General features: G+C 54.9%; 1 protein-coding gene across 1 annotated transcript in view; it reads right to left on the reverse strand.

The window, feature by feature from the left end:
• The window catches only part of SORCS2 (sortilin-related VPS10 domain containing receptor 2), a 237611-nt gene that overhangs the window by 38800 nt on the left and 179827 nt on the right, over window positions 1–18984 (reverse strand). The window contains exons 11-15 of the mRNA XM_006893670.1: window positions 18717–18863; window positions 9394–9496; window positions 6521–6597; window positions 2580–2671; window positions 1409–1516 (exon numbers count right to left, since the gene is read on the reverse strand). Of these exons, the coding sequence (XP_006893732.1) occupies window positions 1409–1516; window positions 2580–2671; window positions 6521–6597; window positions 9394–9496; window positions 18717–18863 (527 nt within the window). The remainder of the gene's footprint in view (window positions 1–1408; window positions 1517–2579; window positions 2672–6520; window positions 6598–9393; window positions 9497–18716; window positions 18864–18984) is intronic.

Here is an 18984-nt window from a genome sequence, read left to right on the forward strand (position 1 = left end):
ATCATCATCACCACCTCCATCATCATCACCATTATAACCATCACAACATTACCACCATGACTACAATGACCACCACCATCACCTCCATCACATCATCTGTCCATCATCATCATCACCATTATAACCATCACAACGTCACCACCATGACTATAATGACCACCACCATCACCTCCATCACATAACCACCTCCATCATCACCTCCATATCATCATCACCACCTCCATCATAATCACCATTATAACCATCATCACCATCACCTCCATCACATCACCACATCCATCATCACCTCCATCATCATCACCATTATAACCATCACAACATCACCACCATGACTATAATGACCACCACCAACATCACCTCCATCACCATCACCTCCATCATCACCATTATAACCATCATCACCATCACCTCCATCACATCACCACCTCCATCATCACCTCCATATCATCATCATCACCACCTCCATCATCATCACCATTATAACCATCACAACATTACCACCATGACTACAATGACCACCACCATCACCTCCATCACATCACCATTATAACCATCACATCACCACCATGACTATAATGACCACCATCAACCAACATCACCTCCATCACCATCACATCACCACATCCATCATCACCACCACCTCCATCATCATCACCATTATAACCATTACAACATCACCACCATGACTATAATGACCACCACCATCACCTCCATCACATCACCACCACCTCCATCATCACCTCCATATCATCATCATCACCTCCATCATCACCATTATAACCATCATCACCATCACCTCCATCACATCATCACATCCATCATCATCATCACCATTATAACCATTACATCACCACCATGACTATAATGACCACCAACATCACCACCATCATCACCTCCATCACCATCATCACCACCACCATCATCACCTCCATAACATCATCACCATTATAACCATCATCACCATCACCGTCACTATAATGATCACCACTCTCATCATCACCTCCATATCATCATCATCATCATCATCATCATCATCATCCACTGGAGAGAGGCATGAGAATGCACCCAGAGCCCGCCCTCTCCCTCAGTCCAGAGGTGCATCGTGGCCTCACCGTCACTTCCCAGTGAGCTGAGAGGTTAACAGTAACTAACTCTCAACAACAGGCCCTGAGAGATGGTGATCCTGATGGATTTCAAGCCTCACCTGCTCTGGGAGGAGGAAGCTGACTCAAACATGCAGTTGAGGGTGAGGAGTGTGGTGAGGGAGGCTGGATGGCCAGGCCTGAGGCTTGCCACTAAGCAGTGAGGGTCCAGGGAAGCGGTAATTATTGTCACCATTACTACCAGAGCCACCATGGCCCTAAACCTGGGCAGCCCCAGTCCCTCCTCAAGCTCAGCCCCTACTCACGTCATAACCAGAGTCTCATCCCCGGGCTCACTCAGCAGCCCGTCCACAAACACCGAGGTGCTGGTGAAGTTGTGGGTGCTCCAGGTGAGGCCCTCGTCCACACTGAACCTGTGAGACAGGGCACCAGGTGGACACTAGGCCCCCAGCTGCTCCCACCTGCTCGATCCACCAGCCGAGCCAGAGGCTGCTGCCCACTGCTGCAGCCAGGAGAGCAGGCTGTAGGGGTGCCTAGCCAATGGCTGCCCAGCGTCTGGGGCACAGGTGGGGCTTGAGAAGCCCTTATCCTTGTCCCCTGTCCTGGGCAGTGCTGCATCCGCTTACCAACGAGAGAATGCTCTCTGACCAGAACTGCAGGGCCATCAAGCCCTCAAGATGTACCCAGGTCAGACCCCACACCCCACTATGCAGAGGTCATGTGATCAGCCCACCCTCAGCAAGCACTTGCTGCCCTGCCCTTTCCCTGGTCTGGACCACACTGACCTCACCTCCAATGTATTAGTCATTTCTGTTCATGCCTGAAAGCTGTCTCTTCCGAGAAGCCCTCCCGACTGACCTGCCTGGGTCACCCTGCTGCACTGCCTGTAGTCACCCATCGCCCATGTGGGCAGCCTGAACACACTGAGGACCTTCCTTATCTCCCAGGGGTCCTGCGGGGTCTGTGGGGAACATTCTGGGGGTGTCCACCCCATGTGGGCAGCCTGAACACGTTGAGGACCTTCCTTATCTCCCAGGGGCCCTGCAGGGTCTGTGGGGAACATCCTGGGGGTGTCCACCCCATGTGGGCAGCCTGAACACGTTGAGGACCTTCCTTATCTCCCAGGGGTCCTGCGGGGTCTGTGGGGAACATCCTGGGGGTGCCCACCCCATGTGGGCAGCCTGAACACGTTGAGGACCTTCCTTATCTCCCAGGGGTCCTGCGGGGTCTGTGGGGAGCATCCCATGCAGGGGCCACCACACACAGGGAGCCTGGACTTGCTGAGAATCATCCCCATATCCAGAGGGCCCCGGAGGGTCTGGGGGAGCATCCTTGGGGTGCCCTCCACATGCAGGGAGCCTGAACTCGCTGGGAACCTTCTTCCCCATCTCCCAGGGACCCTGCAGGGTCTGAGGGGAACATCCCGGGCAGTCCCCAAAGGGCAGTGTCCACCGCATGCAGGGAGTCTGCACTCACTTGAGGACCTTCAGGGGGATGGAGGTGTCCTTGACGGCCACAATGACACCTCCATGGTCCAGGTACAGGATGTGGTGCTCCTCCTCGAACACCTGCAGGCAGATGGAGGGGTAGATGAACTGATGTGCCTGAGGTAGGGCTGGGGCCTCTGCAGGAGCTGGTCATCAAGGTGCAGGGCAGAGAAGGTTACAGGGCTGGACCCACGCTCTCCCAACCCACTCAACCCACCAGCAGACCTCGGCAGCTACTGAGCCACCAAAAATCCACAAAGATGGACAGCCACAAAGCAAAGCCTGGAGGATCCAGAGGGGGAAACAACAAGTGGAAAATGCCAGCTGCCCAGAGCAAGGCCATGGGGCTTCAAAAAGAACTGACCCAAAGACGGGAATTTAGAGGGAAGTCCTGCTTGACACGCAGACCGAGTGCAGAGACACCTCCTCCTGGAGGCCCTCCCTGATGCTTGGGCCAGACCCATGATATGTCTTGGCCTCCCCAAGCCCCTCGCAAGGGGATCCCTGTGTGGCTCTGTGCAGGGTGTAGTACTGGTGGGGCCTGGGGAGCGTGCATGGGAGCAATGAATGAGTGAATGAATGATTCCCAGGGGACCCATGGCCACTTGGAAAACAGCCCTGGGTGGTGCCAGGTGTTACAAGAGAGCAGAGCCCTGTCCTGTCACACCACCCTCACTGTCTGCCATGCTCACACCCACTGCTACAGCCACTGTGTCACCCCACCTGCTGATGGCCTCCTTCAATGACTCCTGCCCCAACTCCCCAAGTATGTTCTTCTCCTTGGGACTAGTCTGTCCTGATGACATGCTCAAAATACATGAGAAACGTTTCTCTACCCTGGCCTCTAAGAGAGGCTGGCTGCAGGTCCTCCAACAGAGGCCTGTCTGGCAGCCCAGGCAGTGCTCAGCGCTCTTGCCAACATCCAGCTCAGAGGCCTCCATTCTTCCTTATCCATGGTCCAACTGTGACAAGCACGTGAAGCAACTGAAATACCAAGGCTTGGGTCAGGCACACCTTAGTCTCTGGCAGTCTGAAGACATCCTCGCTCTCTGGCACTTTAGAGAGTTCCTGACAGCAGATCTGCTCTGTGCGAACTGCCTTTTCACTTTGTGACTGTTGACCCCATGGCTGTTGGCTGTGGATCCAAGAAAATGACAAGTTCAGCCTTTTTTCTAGGTTTTATTAGTTGTGAAGTTATTGTTTTATGTTGAGGTGTCACCAATTACCAATTATTAAGTATTTTCATCACATGTTCGACCAATCACAGACGGGAGGAGTCGTCGAAACCCCTCCTTTCTGTGTCCTGGCTTTGGTGGCTGCGTGTTTATCTGGACGTAGTCGTGTTAACAGGGCTTCCTGGATGCGCATGAGCACATCATCCTGCCACTGCCCACGTGATACTTCAGGCTAAACCTTGAAATGTTCTTTTGATGATGAATGCAGCCCCATTCTTCTTCAATTTGACGTTTCTGGCACAGTAGAGCAGATCTTTGTCTGCCAGACAATCCCAGCCGTTTCTGCTCAGACGCCTAGGATCTTGGTTCATCTTTGTTTCATCTCATTTTTTTTTTTACATCTTTCCATTTTCCTAGATTCATCATTGGTGCATGCCATGTTTAAATTATGAATGGACGTTTGCAGCTGTTTCTTCTTACTTTGAGTCCTGCCACATCCACAAATGAAGAGCCTTCACTGGGTGAAAACTCCATCAGCATCATGATAGTAAACTCTTCTCTGAATATTGCAGCAGAGCACCGAGACGCCAAGGCAGGGGAAGAAAACAGGAGGTTAAGGAGCTGGCCTGAAGATTTCAGAGGGCAGCTCAGGGAGACAAAGCAAAGTATTATAATAAAATGTGCAAAAGAGCTGGAGTTGGAAAATCAAAAGAGGTGAACTCACTCGGCATTTCTTGAGCTGAAAGAAACGAGGAACAATTCTGAGCTTTGAGCTGCGATACAGGATGCTGTGGGCAGAACACTGAGTCATCCAGGAAGCGTCAGAAGAAGATGGCAGGAGTACATATAGTCACTGTGCCAACAAGAACTGGTTGATACAAGAACTTCACGAAACAACGAATAACCAAGAGACAGTGGTGACAAAGGAGGAAGTTGAAGTTGTTCTCAAGGAATCGGCAAAAAACAGGGTGCTGGTAATTGATGGAATACCAACTGGCGTATTTCAGCAAAGAGATGCTGCCCTGGTTGTGCTCACCCAGCTGTGCCAAGAAATCTGGAGGACAGCCACCTGGCCAACTGACTGAAAGAGATCTGTATTTATTTCCAATCTAAGAACTGCGTGATCCAACAGAGTGTGGAAATTATTAAACAATATTCCCAATACCACATACAAGCAAAACCTTGTGGAAGATTATCCAAAAGAACAACAACAGAGAACCACCAGGAGTACAAGCTGGACTTAGAAGAGGCCGTGGCACTAGGGATATTATCGCCAATGTTAGATGGATCTTGACTGAAAGCAGAGAATACCGGAGGAATGTCTACCCTGTGTTTCACTGACTACATAAAAGCATTTGATTGTGTGATCACAATAAATTGTGGCTAACCTTGAGAAGAATGGGAATCTCAGAACACATGTTTGTGCTCATGCACAGCGAAGGACCCTGGTCCTCAGAGTGCTCAGTAAAGGGGGGACCTGGCTCCCCATGTGTCCAGTCTAGTAAAGGGGGCCCTGGCCCCACCTCTCCAGTGTAATAAGAGGACTCTGACTCCGCATGTGCTCAGTCTAATGAAGGGGGCCCTGGCTCCCTATCTGTCAGCTTGGTAAAGGGGGGCCCTGGCTCCCCACCTGTCCAGTCTACAAGGGGGCCTGGAGCCTGTGGACGGATGGTGACCTTTGGAAGCCTGGACATGCCTCACTCATCCAGCAGGTTAGAAAGTTACAGGGCGGGGGCTCTTGTGCCCTGTTCAGACCCCTTTCACTCTGCATATGAGTAGAAAACCTCAGGGCCAACTGAAGCTGTGGGCTGACTTGTGGCCTTTGGGCGTAAGCAGGGCCTCCCAGGGTCCTGGAGACAGCGGCTGTTGTGGGGAACTATGTCTGCAAACTTGACCTTCAGACAGAACTGTCCAGGCAGAGAAAGGCGTGTGTGTGGCGGGGAGGCACAGGGAGTGAAGTGCGGGGGAGAAGTGGGGTGGAGGCGTGGGAAGAAAATGCAGGGGGGAGGTGTGGAAGAGGGAGGCGTGGGGGAGAGGTACAGGGAAGTGGGGAGGCACGGGTGGTGGGGGAAGGTGCATGGAGGGCCAGCTGATCTCAAACACTCAAAGCAGGAATCTTCGCTTGACTCCAAAAGCTGGCCCTGTGGCTGAGGCCGTTTAAAACGTTTATCCCTTCTGGAAATAAGTAGGGTGAGCCGTGAGTGCTCTCTGCTGGGGTCTGAGCATGTGGCCTCCTGGCCCAGGGCTGTCTGTGCTGGGACCCCTCTGTCTAGACCCCACTGTGTCCAGTGCATGGCTAAGACCCCACTGAGGCTACTTGGAGCAGAAACAGACGTGGAGGGAGACGGCCATGGCCAGCATAAATGTGTCTGTGGGGCCACCCTCCTGCACCAGTCCCCAGTGTCCCCCAGAATCCCACCCTGACACACAGTGACCCCAAGCCCACTCCCCCAAAAATAATCACTTTATGAGGTCTATGCAATCCAGTCTCTCAGCAGCCCCAAGGAGCCCATCATGGGCCACCTCCTACTCCCCTGAGCCCCAAGGATTCCAGTCCAGCCTGGGACCTGCTGTGGCTTCCACCTGAACCCAGCCAGGGTGAGGGGTGCAGTCCCCTCTCTTCCACTTTCATGGGTTTCTCTCAATCAGCCTTCCTCAGAGACCCTCCCAGCTGGCAGGCAGTGGGGGTTCTCATCCATGGGGCGGGCGTGAGATCCCTGCAGGGCAGTAGGGCCTGCTCGCTCATGCATCTTACCTGTCGCCAGTTGCGTCCACAGTCAGCAGTGACGTACATTTCTTCCTTGTACCCCACCAGCTGGGAGCCCAGGTTCCCTGTTCCAGAGAGAGGGGGAGATGCCAGGCTGAGACCCTGAGCCTGTGGCCATGTGCAAGGAGCTGGCTTTGGGGACTCTGAGCCACAGGGGGACTGTCCCTCACTCCAGGTCCTCACTCTGGTGCTGCCCCCTCCCACAGAGCCCTTTACTGACGCCCCCTCTGTCCCCTCAAACGGACTGCTGCTCCGTCTCCCTTCACCCAGACCCCTAACAAGTGTGTGTCTGAGACCCCATCCTGGGGGGACCCCATCCCGGGTGACCCCAACCTGGGGGAGACCCCATCCCGGGGAGACCCCATCCTGGGGGGGCCCATCCTGGTCTCCACCCCTGACCAGCATGCTCACCCCACACACCCCGGCCCACCCTGCCCCTCTTCTACCTTCCTTCTCTCTTTTTCTGGCCCAGCAGCAGGTCAGCCACGCCCAGACATCCGAGCCCTCTGCCTGACAGCTGACCCCCTCGTGTCCTCCCTGGACCTGCCTCTGGCTCCCCCTTCTCCACGGGGAGATGAAGCTCGGTCCGCTACCCCTCAGCACAGAAGCTGCCCCTGCTCCTCCCTGCCCTCACACACCACAGTGATCACCAGCTGACCCTCGGCTCAGGGTCCACAACCACCAACAGGTGTGACCCGCAGCCCGGGGTCCACAACCACCCACAGCTGTGACCCGCAGCCCGGGGTCCACAACCACCCACAGGTGTGACCGCAGCCCGGGATCCACAACCACCAACAGGTGTGACCCGCAGCCCGGGGTCCACAACCACCCACAGGGGTGACCCGCAGCCTGGGGTCCACAACCACAACAGGTGTGACCTGCAACCTGGGGTTCACCACCACCAACAGGTGTGACCCGCAGCTCCCACCAGACCCGAAGGGTGTCCTTTTCCAGTCTCCCCTCCAACTCTACCAAAGACAGTGGGTAAAGCCTTATTCCAAGGCCACAGCTCGGAGTCTACAGAGTCCCTGTTGAAGATCTTGTGGGCTAAGCCTGAGGTAGGAAGAGGTCACTCCCATGTTGGTTCATTCTCATTTTACAGATGAAGAGATCATGCCCGGAGTGGACCTCTTACTGACAAGGAGACTGAGCCCAAAGTGGACCTCTTACAGACGAGGAGACTGTGTCCAGAGTGGACCTCTGACAGGAGACTGAGCCCAAAGTGGACCTCTTACAGATGAGAAGCCTGAGACCAGAGTGGACCTCTTCACAGACGAGGAGACTGTGTCCAGAGTGGACCTCTGACAGGAGACTGAGCCCAAAGTGGACCTCTTACAGATGAGAAGCCTGAGACCAGAGTGGACCTCTTCACAGACGAGGAGACTGTGTCCAGAGTGGACCTCTTCACAGATGAGGAGCCCGATCCCAGAGTGGACCTCTGACAGACGAGGAGACCGTGTCCAGAGTGGACCTCTGACAGGAGACTGAGCCCAGAGTAGACCTCTTACAGATGAGGGCCCACTCTACAGATGGGAAGACTGAATCCAGGGCACTTCCTTCAGAAACAATAGTCATAGATAAGAGCTTGATTCGCAGGTCATGGCTGCTGGATGCCTGGACCTGGCCTTCCCCAAACGGCACCCTGGACATCCTGGTGAGCTGGCTGGACTGCACCCCTGGCCACCACCAGGGTGTCCACACCCACAAGCTCCCAGGATGGCCTGTGAGGACTGACAGGATGGACACTCATTTGGAGCCTCAGATGTTACTGTCTCGGGCGGCGTGCGCACCACACACCATGAGAAGTCTTGTTTATGTGGAATCTCGGCAGTGCATGATGAGACCGAGAGGTTTCCAGGAAATCCCGCATGAGGTGGACTGTCTTCAGAGGAGTTAGTGCAGGTGCGGAAGCAGCGTGGCTGTGTGTCCTTCCTTCCGCATGGCTGTCCTCCACTCCTCGCTCCTTCAAGCTCGTCACCCACCCACTTCCCCACCTGCCCTCAATCTGCGGCCATCCTGAAATCCGTTCACGTATCTGTCCGTCTCTCTCCCGCCAACCAACCATTTGTCCCTAAGTTCATCATCCTTTCACCATTTCTTTATCATCTGTGTATCTTTTTACCCATGTCCTTCACTTTTTACCCATGTCCTTCACTTGGCCCGAGCTGATGAGGATGGCGGAGGACGGGGTTCAGACCTGCTGTTCACAGGGTGGTATGAGTCAGCCTCCAGCTGGTGGCACCTACCAACAGAGACAGTGGCCTGGGCGCCTGCTCGCGTGGTTCAAACCCACCTCTTCTCTGTAAGAAGAGGGGAATCTTCTGCGTCACGGATAGGGATGCAGCCTGCGAGGGGTCAGCGGTGAGTCTGTTCTGACTTCCTGGCACTCAGCTGCCTTCACCTGTTTATCTTCATCTGATTAGCCGCCCGCCCACCCACCGTCTGTCCAGATGTCTTTTACTTATTCTCTATTCAGGATCACTGCCCACCTGCCCATCAGTCTCTCCACGGCTCTTCCATCCTCCAGCCGTCGGTTCATTTATCTTATCCATTCTTTATTACCTACCATCCGCTTGTTTATCCGTCCACTGTTCAGTATCCATCACTGTCCAGCCAACATCCACGTGACGTCCGTCCTTCCCTCATTCATCACCCTCCCATCCATCCACCCACCCTGCATCACTACTGCCCACCTATTCTCCACCCATGTACACATCCACCCACCCCGCATCCTGGTGATGCCCTCTGCCCCGAGTGACCCCTCCATGGCTCAGGCCTGGCTCAACAGCCTTCACCCCTGACGCGGGGGTTTTCTTCGAGGGTGAGGCTGCTCGCCAGCTCACGGGGACGCAGCCACCTACCTGCACCCATGATGAGGCCTGGGGCAGTGTCCTTGGCGTGCACGGTGCCCGAGACGTAGGGGTTGTCTGCCCAGCGCAGGTGCAGGTGGAGGTGACAGTCCGGCTGCAAGGAGAGGAGGGGGCAGAGTGCTCAGTGCGAGGGTGCCCCTCAGACGACAAGGACAGGCCAAGTTCAATACTGGGGTCTTCCAGGTGGAAAGGAGGGCCACGTGTGACCCAGGGGAGGGGGGGCGTAAAAGGACAAGTGTATCAGGAGAAGGTCAGGTGTGCCCCAGGGAAGAAAGAGGGCAGATGACTGTGGGGAGGAGGGGTAGGAGGAAGGCCTGATGCACTTTAGGAGATGAGGGCAGGGGTGCAGGGAGGGCCAGGTGCGCCCTGATGGAGGGAGGGAGGAGGGAGGGCTAGGGCTCCACATCAGAGGGGAGGGAGGCAGTGGGGGCAGGCTTTCAGGAGGATCTGTCGCCATGTGCTTCCCAGGTAAATGCTCCAGGTGCATGCCACTACAGAGAGAGAGTCAGTGGGGCTTCTCCATGGAAGGGTCTCCAGTGTGGGTGCCCAGGAGGTCATCCTGGGATATGCATATCTAGAGTCTGTTCATTCAGAATCTTTATCGGGGGCTCGGGCTAGGAAGATAGCTGTGAGATCCCACAGAGCCTCCTGTGCTCAGAGACAGAGGTGGGCAGGAACTCATGCCCCCTGGACCCTGGGCATGAGCACCATGGGGTTAGCGACCCGGTCATGACTGGCAGGAGTGACCCCGGTATGAGTGATCCAGGGAGAGTGACCGGGCAGCCCCAGGCGCACCCAGCAGGAGCATCACGGAGAAGCACGGAGACCCTCAGTGGCACCGGCCCTGAGCACGGGGCCCGGGTGACATGGGGCCCACACTCCCTCACATCTCATCAAGGCCTCAGGGGCACCACTCCCACCCTACCCGCTGGTGAGCAGAGAGACGCTGAGATGCCAGTGTGCAGTGAGCCCACTGACCTGGTCCAGCAGGGAGGCCCGTGGGCCTCACCCAGCAGCTCCCTGGAATAGGACCGGGGACTGGAATCTGGTAAGCAGGACACAGGTGCCGGGTGCACTGCCCTGCCTCCTGCTGGTCACGGGCACCCCACTCTCAGCCAGGAGAGCAGCGGCCAGCCCACCCCAGTGCTGGGAATCAGTAAGTCCAAGGGGCTCAGCTCTGTCCTGTGAGTGTGGTCCCCCCAGGCCCCTACCCACAATCTTGCTGTGTTCTGCTGTTGTGCCCACGGTCAGATCAGCACCCCAAGATGAAGGCTGGAGGCTGACGCAGCACTGTGGACACCTGGGCAGGGTCATCTGTGACCCACACATCCCTAGCCCCGGCCTCAGACCCACGAGTCACTTCCTTCCCCTTCCCTCCCTCTGCTGCCCAAGGTGCTGGACCTCAGAGGTCAGTCTAGATGGCTGAGGGGTTCCCACAGCAGAGGAAGGCAGGCAAGGGGCCATCGGAAACCTCTGTGGGCATGTGGGGCCCAGCCTCTTGATGAGCTCTCTGGTTTCCCCAGATGGTGAAAAATGGGGTTCTCAGCCTGGAGTGGGGACATGTGGGGCCACAGAGGGGTATGTAGAAACATGACTAAGTGCTTGGCTGGTGACTGAGAGGTCAGGAGTTCAACCCCATCACCTGCTCCTCAGTAGAAAAGTAACCTGCTCCCACAAAGGTCCCACCCAGCTGAGAGGACCCCACGGGCAGCCCCACTGCCCCAGCGTCAGTATCAGACCACCGCCTCTCCACACTGCAGCAGGGAAGACCAGCACCTCTGCACTGCCTTCCCGCTGAGTGTCAGCACAGCCTCGAGGTCGGGTCTCTGGCCCCCACACAGGCCCAGGAGGATGGATGCAGCCTCTGCAGAGACCAGGTGCCCGACTGAAAGAGTTGTCATGCCCATCGAAGCTGCCATCACGCTGCGAGCTGCCATCTGTTCAGTCCTCAGCTCATGTGACCCCACAGACAGAGGCAACTCCAGCACCTCAGGCCACCCGCGGATCAGACACTGTGGTCAACAGAACTGACAGACAAACGGGCCTTTCCAGCCCCGTAGACTGGAAGCTGCGTCAGAACGACAGACAGGCTTCCCCCGGCGGGTGAGAGGCACCAGCTGTGCAGGGTCTCCCACCCCGAGGCTTAGGAAGATCCTAGGAGCAGACTCAGGGACCCTGGCCTCACCTGGCGAGGGCCGCCCCATGTGCACTCAGTTCGCTGCCATGTAAGATGAGGTGGGCGTGAACACCCCAACTTCAGAAACCCCTGTCCCCAAAAGCTTTTGAATGCCTCCAGCTGAGCCGGGCAGGCTTTGCCCAGGACAATCTCAGGTTACAAATGAAGCCACTTAGTAAATCAGATCTCGATCAAGTCAGAGCTTTGAGGTGCCTGGGGCAGCTGGGGGCTGGGGAGTGGGGAGGTTACCGGGCCGGCGTGGGGGCTGTAAAAACGGGTGCATGGAACTCCACACACGGGGTGGAGAACTCCATCAGATCACAACACACGACGGCCACCAGAACTGTGGGAACTCGATGTCACCGGCCAACTGTGATTCACAGCGAGCCCTGAAGGACAGATCTCTGGGCCGCTCCAGCCCAATGTCACGGTCAAGGTCAATCCTCCTCACTGAGCACACTCCTCTTCATCTCACACTTCACCTTCATCTCACACTTCACCTTCATCTCACACTTCACCTTTCCTAACGTGCTATTTCTTTGCCGCCATGATTGGTTCCTCTGACAACACGTCTGAGTGTGTGAGCCTCCCAGCCTCTAGGGAGCAGCCTGGCTGCGACTCCTCCAGACCTGTTTGGGTTGGGCAGCGTGAGGGACGGTCAGCGCTCTTCTCCAACGCTGTAATTCAAAGGCATCAATTCTTCTTCTGCCATCCGCATTCCCTGTCCTCCTCTCAGATACGTAGCAAGTGACTGAAAAGACGTGAATCTGATGTATCTCAATCCTCAAACTGACAGAGAGGTTGTCGTTACGCTGTTAAGTGTCGTTGAGTCATAGACGACTCAGGTGGTAGATGGTGTTACTTTCTGACGAGAGAAGCGCCCGCCCTGTCCACAGAGGAATACTGTGAAGGTCATTGGGTTGACAGAGGCCAAGCTGGTGGCAGGTGGCCACAAATGGTGCCACCCTGCAGAAGGGCTCTGTCCTGGAACTCCCGGTGGCATGGGGACCTGCTGACCCAGTGAGACAGGACCTCACCTGTCCTGAAGGACAAACCTGACTCCTCAGGACTGAAATGCAGAGAGCTGATCCTACAGGGAGGTTCACCAGGCTCAGTGCTGCCCACCCTGGAAGGGGACCCTCTGAAGCCAGCGTCAGGGGTCCCCAAGCAGAAGGAAGGGAAGGATCTTTCTTGGGGACCCAGCACAGCGTTCCCCCCACAGTGGCTGCCCCACCATCTGCATGGACTGAAGGGTGGTCCAGCATGTCTCTGGCCCCTGGGTTTCCTGATGAGCAAAAGGATCTCAAGCTGCCAGTGTCCACAGCGGGTGTGTGTCTGCAGCCAGGCCTCCACCAAGGCTGAGGACAAGAGGTCACTTTCTGAGCGAGCTGTAGACAGAGCAAAGTCAGAGAACACGGCCTCAATAGTGCCTGCCCCAGGGGTCTGGCCTGCTCACTGGACACTTGTCTGGGCCAAGGCCAGAACCCTCCCAGGCTTTCCTACTGTAATCAGTGATGGCCAAGAGGACATGGTGAGCAGAGGCAGAGCTGGGGTTCCCGAGGAGTCATCAGTGTCTGTGAGGGCAGCAGATACACCTTCCCAGCTTTCTCGGAACTGCTGGGTGGTTCTGTGATGATGGGTGGTCACTGTGGGTGAGCCCATGGTGGCTGGTTCCTTAAAGGGGTGTGGTTCCATGGCTGGTATTTCCATGGTGGGTGGCTCCAGGGTGGGTGGTTCCATAGCGAGAGGTTCCATGGTTGGTAGTTTCATGGTGTTCAATTCCTCAAACCTAATCCTAAGATGATCTTGAAATTCAGATAGAATTGATTCAAGACCTTATCTTGGTTCCTGTGGACTTATTTTCATTTTCTTTGGCCTCAATTTGAACTTGCACATGAGTAAGAGTTGATACCATCGACTTGTTCCAGTTAACAGATGCAGCCTTGGATACACTCACCAGTCTGTGCCAGGGAATTTGGAGGGCGGCTGTCTGGAAGAGGTCCAGATTCCCATCCCAATAAAGGTGGTTCAACTGAATGTGGAAATATCAAACAGTATCATTAATATCACCTGCAAGCAGAATACTGCTGAAGATCATTCAAAAACGGTGAGAACAGTGCATAGACAGGGAACTGACAGAAGGTCATGCAGGATTTAGAAGAGGTCATGGCACCAAGGATATCACTGATGATGTCAGATGGTAGAAAGTAGAAAATACCAGAAGAATGTCTATTTGTGCTTTATTGCCTACGCAAAGGCATTTGACTGTGTGGATCAGAACAAGTAGTAGCTGACACTGAGAAGACTGGGAATCCCAGAACACTTGATTGTGCTCACACAGAGCCTGTACCTGGACCAGGAGGCTGTTGTGCGGACAGAGCAGGGGAACACTGCACAGTTTAAAATTGAGAAGGGATTGTGCCCGGGTTGTATTCTCTCTCCATACGTATTCCATCTACATGTTGAACAAATTATCCAAGAAGATAGACTCTATGAGGAAGAGTGTGGCATCAGGATTAGAGGGAGACTCATCAACAACCTGCGTTATGCAGATGACACAACCTTGCTTGCTGAAAGTGAGGAGAACTTGAAGCACTTTTGCAGAAGATGAAGGAGTGCAGCCATCAGTGTGGATTACCATCTCAATGTCAGGAAAACAAAGATTCCTACCACTGAACCAGAGGCAGTGTCTGATGGATGGAGAGGAGATTGAAATTGTCAACAGCTTTGTCTTGCTTGAATCCACAATTAACACCCCTGATACCAGCAGTCAGGAAATAAGAAGACACATTGCACTAAAAAAATCTGCAGTTAGGGACCTCTCCAAATTATTGAGGAGTAGTGATGTCACTTTGAGAACTAAGGTGAGTCTGATTCAGGCCATGGTCTTTCTGATCACTTGCTATACTCCTGAGAGCCAGTCATAAGGATGACAGGAAAAGAACTGATGCCTCTGAGCTGTGGTGTTGGAGAAGAGCACTGAACATCCCGTGGACGCCAAGAGAACAAACAGCTATGTCTTGGAGACGGTGCAGCCAGAGTGCTGTTTGGAGGCAAGAATGATGAGGCTTTATCTCACGTGCTTTGGCCATGTTGCTGGAGGGCTGTTCCTTGGAGAGGGACATGATGCTGGGAAGGATGGAAGGTAGGGGAAGGAGAGGAAGACCCTCAACCAGGTGGACTGACACAGTGACTGCTGTGATGGGCTCTTGTGTGTCAGAAAGTGAGGATGGCGCAGGACTGAACAGGGTTCAGGTCTTTGGTTTGCAGGGTTGCTGAGTCCTGCCCGACCTGACGGCACCTGACGACCATGTCTCCTGGCTGTCATTTGTCTTCTAGATGCTTCCTGCTCACGAGGCCCTTGCATAAGAGTAACAATGCTTGGGTTTTCAGTCCCTTTATCTCTCCAAAGCAGATGGCCAGCTCTGTCTTCCAAGGAGCCTCTGGATGGCCTCAAGCTGCCCACCTTGCGGTCAGTGGTCAGTATCCAGGCCATTCACCTGAGGGCTTTTTTCCTCCTACTGCTGTTAATCGGTGTTATTTCCGCTCCCAAGTGTGATAAATGATGTTTCTTGAGATAAGACTCTTCAAGTACAGATGTTAATGTGATTCTGATGAATCCATTCTTTCCACTTCATTAGACCTTCTCCAATTAGATAGTTTGAGTATTGAATCTTGATTCAAATAAAAGGTCTGTTATTACTTAAGCCATAATTAAACCCTGACATGCCCTGAAGAGTCATTTGAAACAACTATCTGCACCTATGAGGAGTTCCTGACAGGTGACCTTGATAAATTCCCACGCGGGGAACATGGCAGAAGCGGTGTCGACAGCAGCCCTGACAGCCGGTGCTCTATTAATAGCCCTGTTAATGCAGAAGCCAGCAGAGAGTCAAGGAAGTTAACATTCTGCCGCCCTCCCTCTTGTTCAATAATCCCCTTTGACTCCCGCACTTTGTCTGAGATACATACAGCTTAGCTGTTTAAAAGGCTTCAGAACTGTAAGCGGCCTAAGTGAGAATGAAAAGCATCTTTTTTAAGAAGTGTTCACTGAGGGCTGTGAGGGGCTCCAGTTCAGCGGCCCCCGGGCGACAGGACCACAGCGCGCCTGGTGCTGGACCGTCCTCGCGAAGGGAGCTGGGCCTGCCCACTGCTGCGTTCACTGGGCCAGCCCACCACGTCCAGGGGCTTCCTCTTCATCAGGGACCCTCCTACGTCCTGTTCCAGGGACTGGTCCTTCCTGACCTATCTAAAGTGCACAAGACGAAACCTTTCCAGCCTCACTTCCAAGAGAACCCTGCTTGTATCTAAGACACACTGTCCATTCTTTTGACAGTTGACTGGACAGTCAACATTCTTCACCCTCACCATGATTCAAAGGTGTCAGTTCTTCACCAGACCCCCTAATCCACTGGCTGGCTTTCACGTGCATATGTTGTTGTTGATGGCCTTCGCATCGAGCATGACTCATAGAGACCCTATGAACAAAAGGCCTGAAACCCCTCTACAACTATCAACATTTATCAACGTTCATAGAGTTTCTAGAGGCATGTTGTTTAGGAAGTGGATGCCACTCCTGTTACTATTATTATTATTATTAAACTTTTATTAAGTATAACTGTTGGATTCACCCAATGGAATACTATGCAACACTCAGGAGCAACGATTTCAAAAAATACTACACAACTTGGGAGAGGCTGGAGAGCATTATGCTGAATGAACTAACTCACAGAAGGATAACTAGTAAAACACGTATGGGAGCACAAGGAGGGGAGTGGAAAGGGGAGGACGGATGGAGGTCTCTTTTCTCTTGTTGTGTGTCATCGAATCAGACCCAACTGGCACAGGAGGAGATTGCCCCTCCTTCTCCAGCGGAGCATCTGGTGGGCTCAAACCACGTGCCCTTGGAATTGCAGCGCAGCTTCTTGCCACTAGGCCACCAGAGCTCACATAAAAAGATCTTTTACAAGCAGATTTTCCCAGCACAATCCAGACATGATTTCTCGACTACTGGTTCAATGGGCTAATTGACAATCCAAAAAAAAAGTAACTCCTTGGCAATGCCCATCTTTTCTCTGTCATCAAGTTGTCATTGGTCCAGTTTTGAGGATTTCTGTTTACTTAGCACCCCGCCTTCGCCCTCAAGGATGCCACCCTCCTCGGAAATCCTTCTGGGCTCCCAGTTCCGCCAGCTGGACCCTCTAAACCAGGGCTCCATCACCATCCTGTCACACACCGTCAGCCAGCGGGCTGGAGCCCACCATTGGCGCAGAGCCCACTTCTCCGGTCTCTGCGTGGCCTCTCCCCCATAGCCCCTTGGCAAGCTGAACTGCTGACCTGTGGCCAGGAGCTGGGGTAGCACCTTCCTCACTCTATACCTACTGCCCAGGGTCTGTGGTTAGCAAGGGTCACTCACATGTTCTCGGCCGGCGGGTGTCTCGGAGAGGAAAGCTCTGTCATCCCTGGGCCCGTCCCTGGCTCAGCGGTAAATGTGCCTTTTTTGCCCAGCTGGGTTTCCCAGGGCTCTGTGCTCTGCTCTATCAGGCCAGTGTCCGCCTGGGGCACACGCTTGCCAGCGGCTCGTAGTTTTATTATTTTCGTTCTAGGACATAATCCTCACAAGGGCTACACCTGCACTGAGCCCCGTAATTGCAAACAAGGCTCTATTCTGGGCCAAATCATCACTTGGACAGCTAAGCATGGCTTAACTTAGCTGGTGAAGAGACACGATTCACCCTCACAGTGCAACTCTGCTCGGGGCCCACAAACAGCAGGCTTCTGCAGGAAGCCCGCACGGTCTGTCCTGTGTCCCCTGCCCAAGGGGGTTCACGGAGCAGCTGACTGGAAGCCCTCTCAGAGGGTGACCAGGGGCTGTGCTGTTGTGGAGGGATAGCCTCCCCTGCTGGGAAGGAAGAAGAAGAGACTCCATGATGGTCATTGCTGGACAACAGCTCCGTGACCACGGCTGGGGGGCACTGTTTTCTGAGCATCTGCACTGTCCTTTGTCGGTGAAGAGGGGGATTCCCCCACCTCCCTCCATCCTGCAGTGAAGGCTCAGAGGTGATGGCCACTGAGTCCTGTCTTAGTCAGGGTTTGAGGGTGAACGAGCAAGAAATTCTGCTGGACCCTGCAACCAGTTCTGGGAAGGCTCCGTGGTGCACACGGCAATGAGCAGTCCAGGGGATGCAAGGAGAGGCCTTGGAGAGGCAGGTCTTCCTGGGGCTCAGTCAGACCTTGGGGTCCCTCCCCTGTCCATCTCTGTTCCCTGATCCACTATGGTCCTGTGCTGTGTCCTACTCGCCCCACTGAGCCCACTGTCCACTCCCAGCACAGTGTGCTTCCACCTCCCTGGTCCTGCTCTCCCCTCAGTCAGAGGATGCGACAGGCAGCTGAGTGGTCTGTGCTGCGGCCATGGCCAGAGCTGGGCTGGCCAGGAGGGGGTGCCTGCTGAGCAAGGAACGCTGACCAGAAAAGGGTACCAGCCAAGGAAAGGGCATCAACCAGGAAGGAGTGCTGAAAGGAAGAGATGCCACCAGGCAGAGAACCGGGGAGCAGGCCCCGTGAGCTGACTCAGGGCCGTGCTGGGCCTGTTGACCGACAGCTGTCCACCCAGGGGCCAGTGAGCTCGTGAGCACACAGCCACAGCTCACTGCTCTGTGCACAGCCTGTCACCTCGGACATGCTCCACCTGTGCTTCCCCGTGGGTGCCCCTCCTCTGGGCCAGTTTGTCCAAGACAGTTACACAGTCCTGTCTCTCACCCCCTAACCTGGCCCCACAGTGCAGGGGTGCAGTGCACATTTCCCCTCCTGTGTCCCGCCCTTTACCCCCAACCCTAATCTGACCCCATGGTGTAGGGGTGCAGCTCCCACCTCTCCTCCCCTGTCCCGTCCCTCACCCCCTAATACTAACCCGACCCACAGTGTAGGGGTGCAGAGCCACCTCTCCTCCTCTGTCCCATCCTTCACCCCGTAGTCTGGCCCCACAGTGTAGGGGTACAGCAGCCACCTCCCCTCCGCTGCCCCCTCCCTCACCCCCTCACTCAGCCCTGCCCCACAGTGCAGGGGTACAGCCCCTGCCCCCCCATCCCTCACCCCCTCACTCAGCCCCGCCTCCAGCACAGGCCGGTTACACACTCACAGGCTCACAGTTGGTGGCCTTCCCGTTCATGTCCCTGCTGGGCGGCCTCAGGTGGCCCCAGTCTCGGCCCTGGTTGTAGGTGATGAGTGTCATCACCTTCCCGTCCAGTTTTCTGTTTGCCAAAAAGACGCCTTTCACCCCTCTGACCTGGAAGAGAGAAGGAATTGTGAAGAGGTACGAGGGCCACCACCCCTGAAGTGCTAGCCGGGCACCAGTCACAGGCCCCCAGGCCCAGGGCCAGTGCTGCTGTGTTTGCAGAGGCCAGGCA

This window comes from Elephantulus edwardii, unplaced genomic scaffold (genome assembly GCF_000299155.1).
Source record: "Elephantulus edwardii isolate Elephantulus edwardi_28Jun2011 unplaced genomic scaffold, EleEdw1.0 scaffold00129, whole genome shotgun sequence".
NCBI classification, from domain to species: domain Eukaryota; kingdom Metazoa; phylum Chordata; class Mammalia; order Macroscelidea; family Macroscelididae; genus Elephantulus; species Elephantulus edwardii.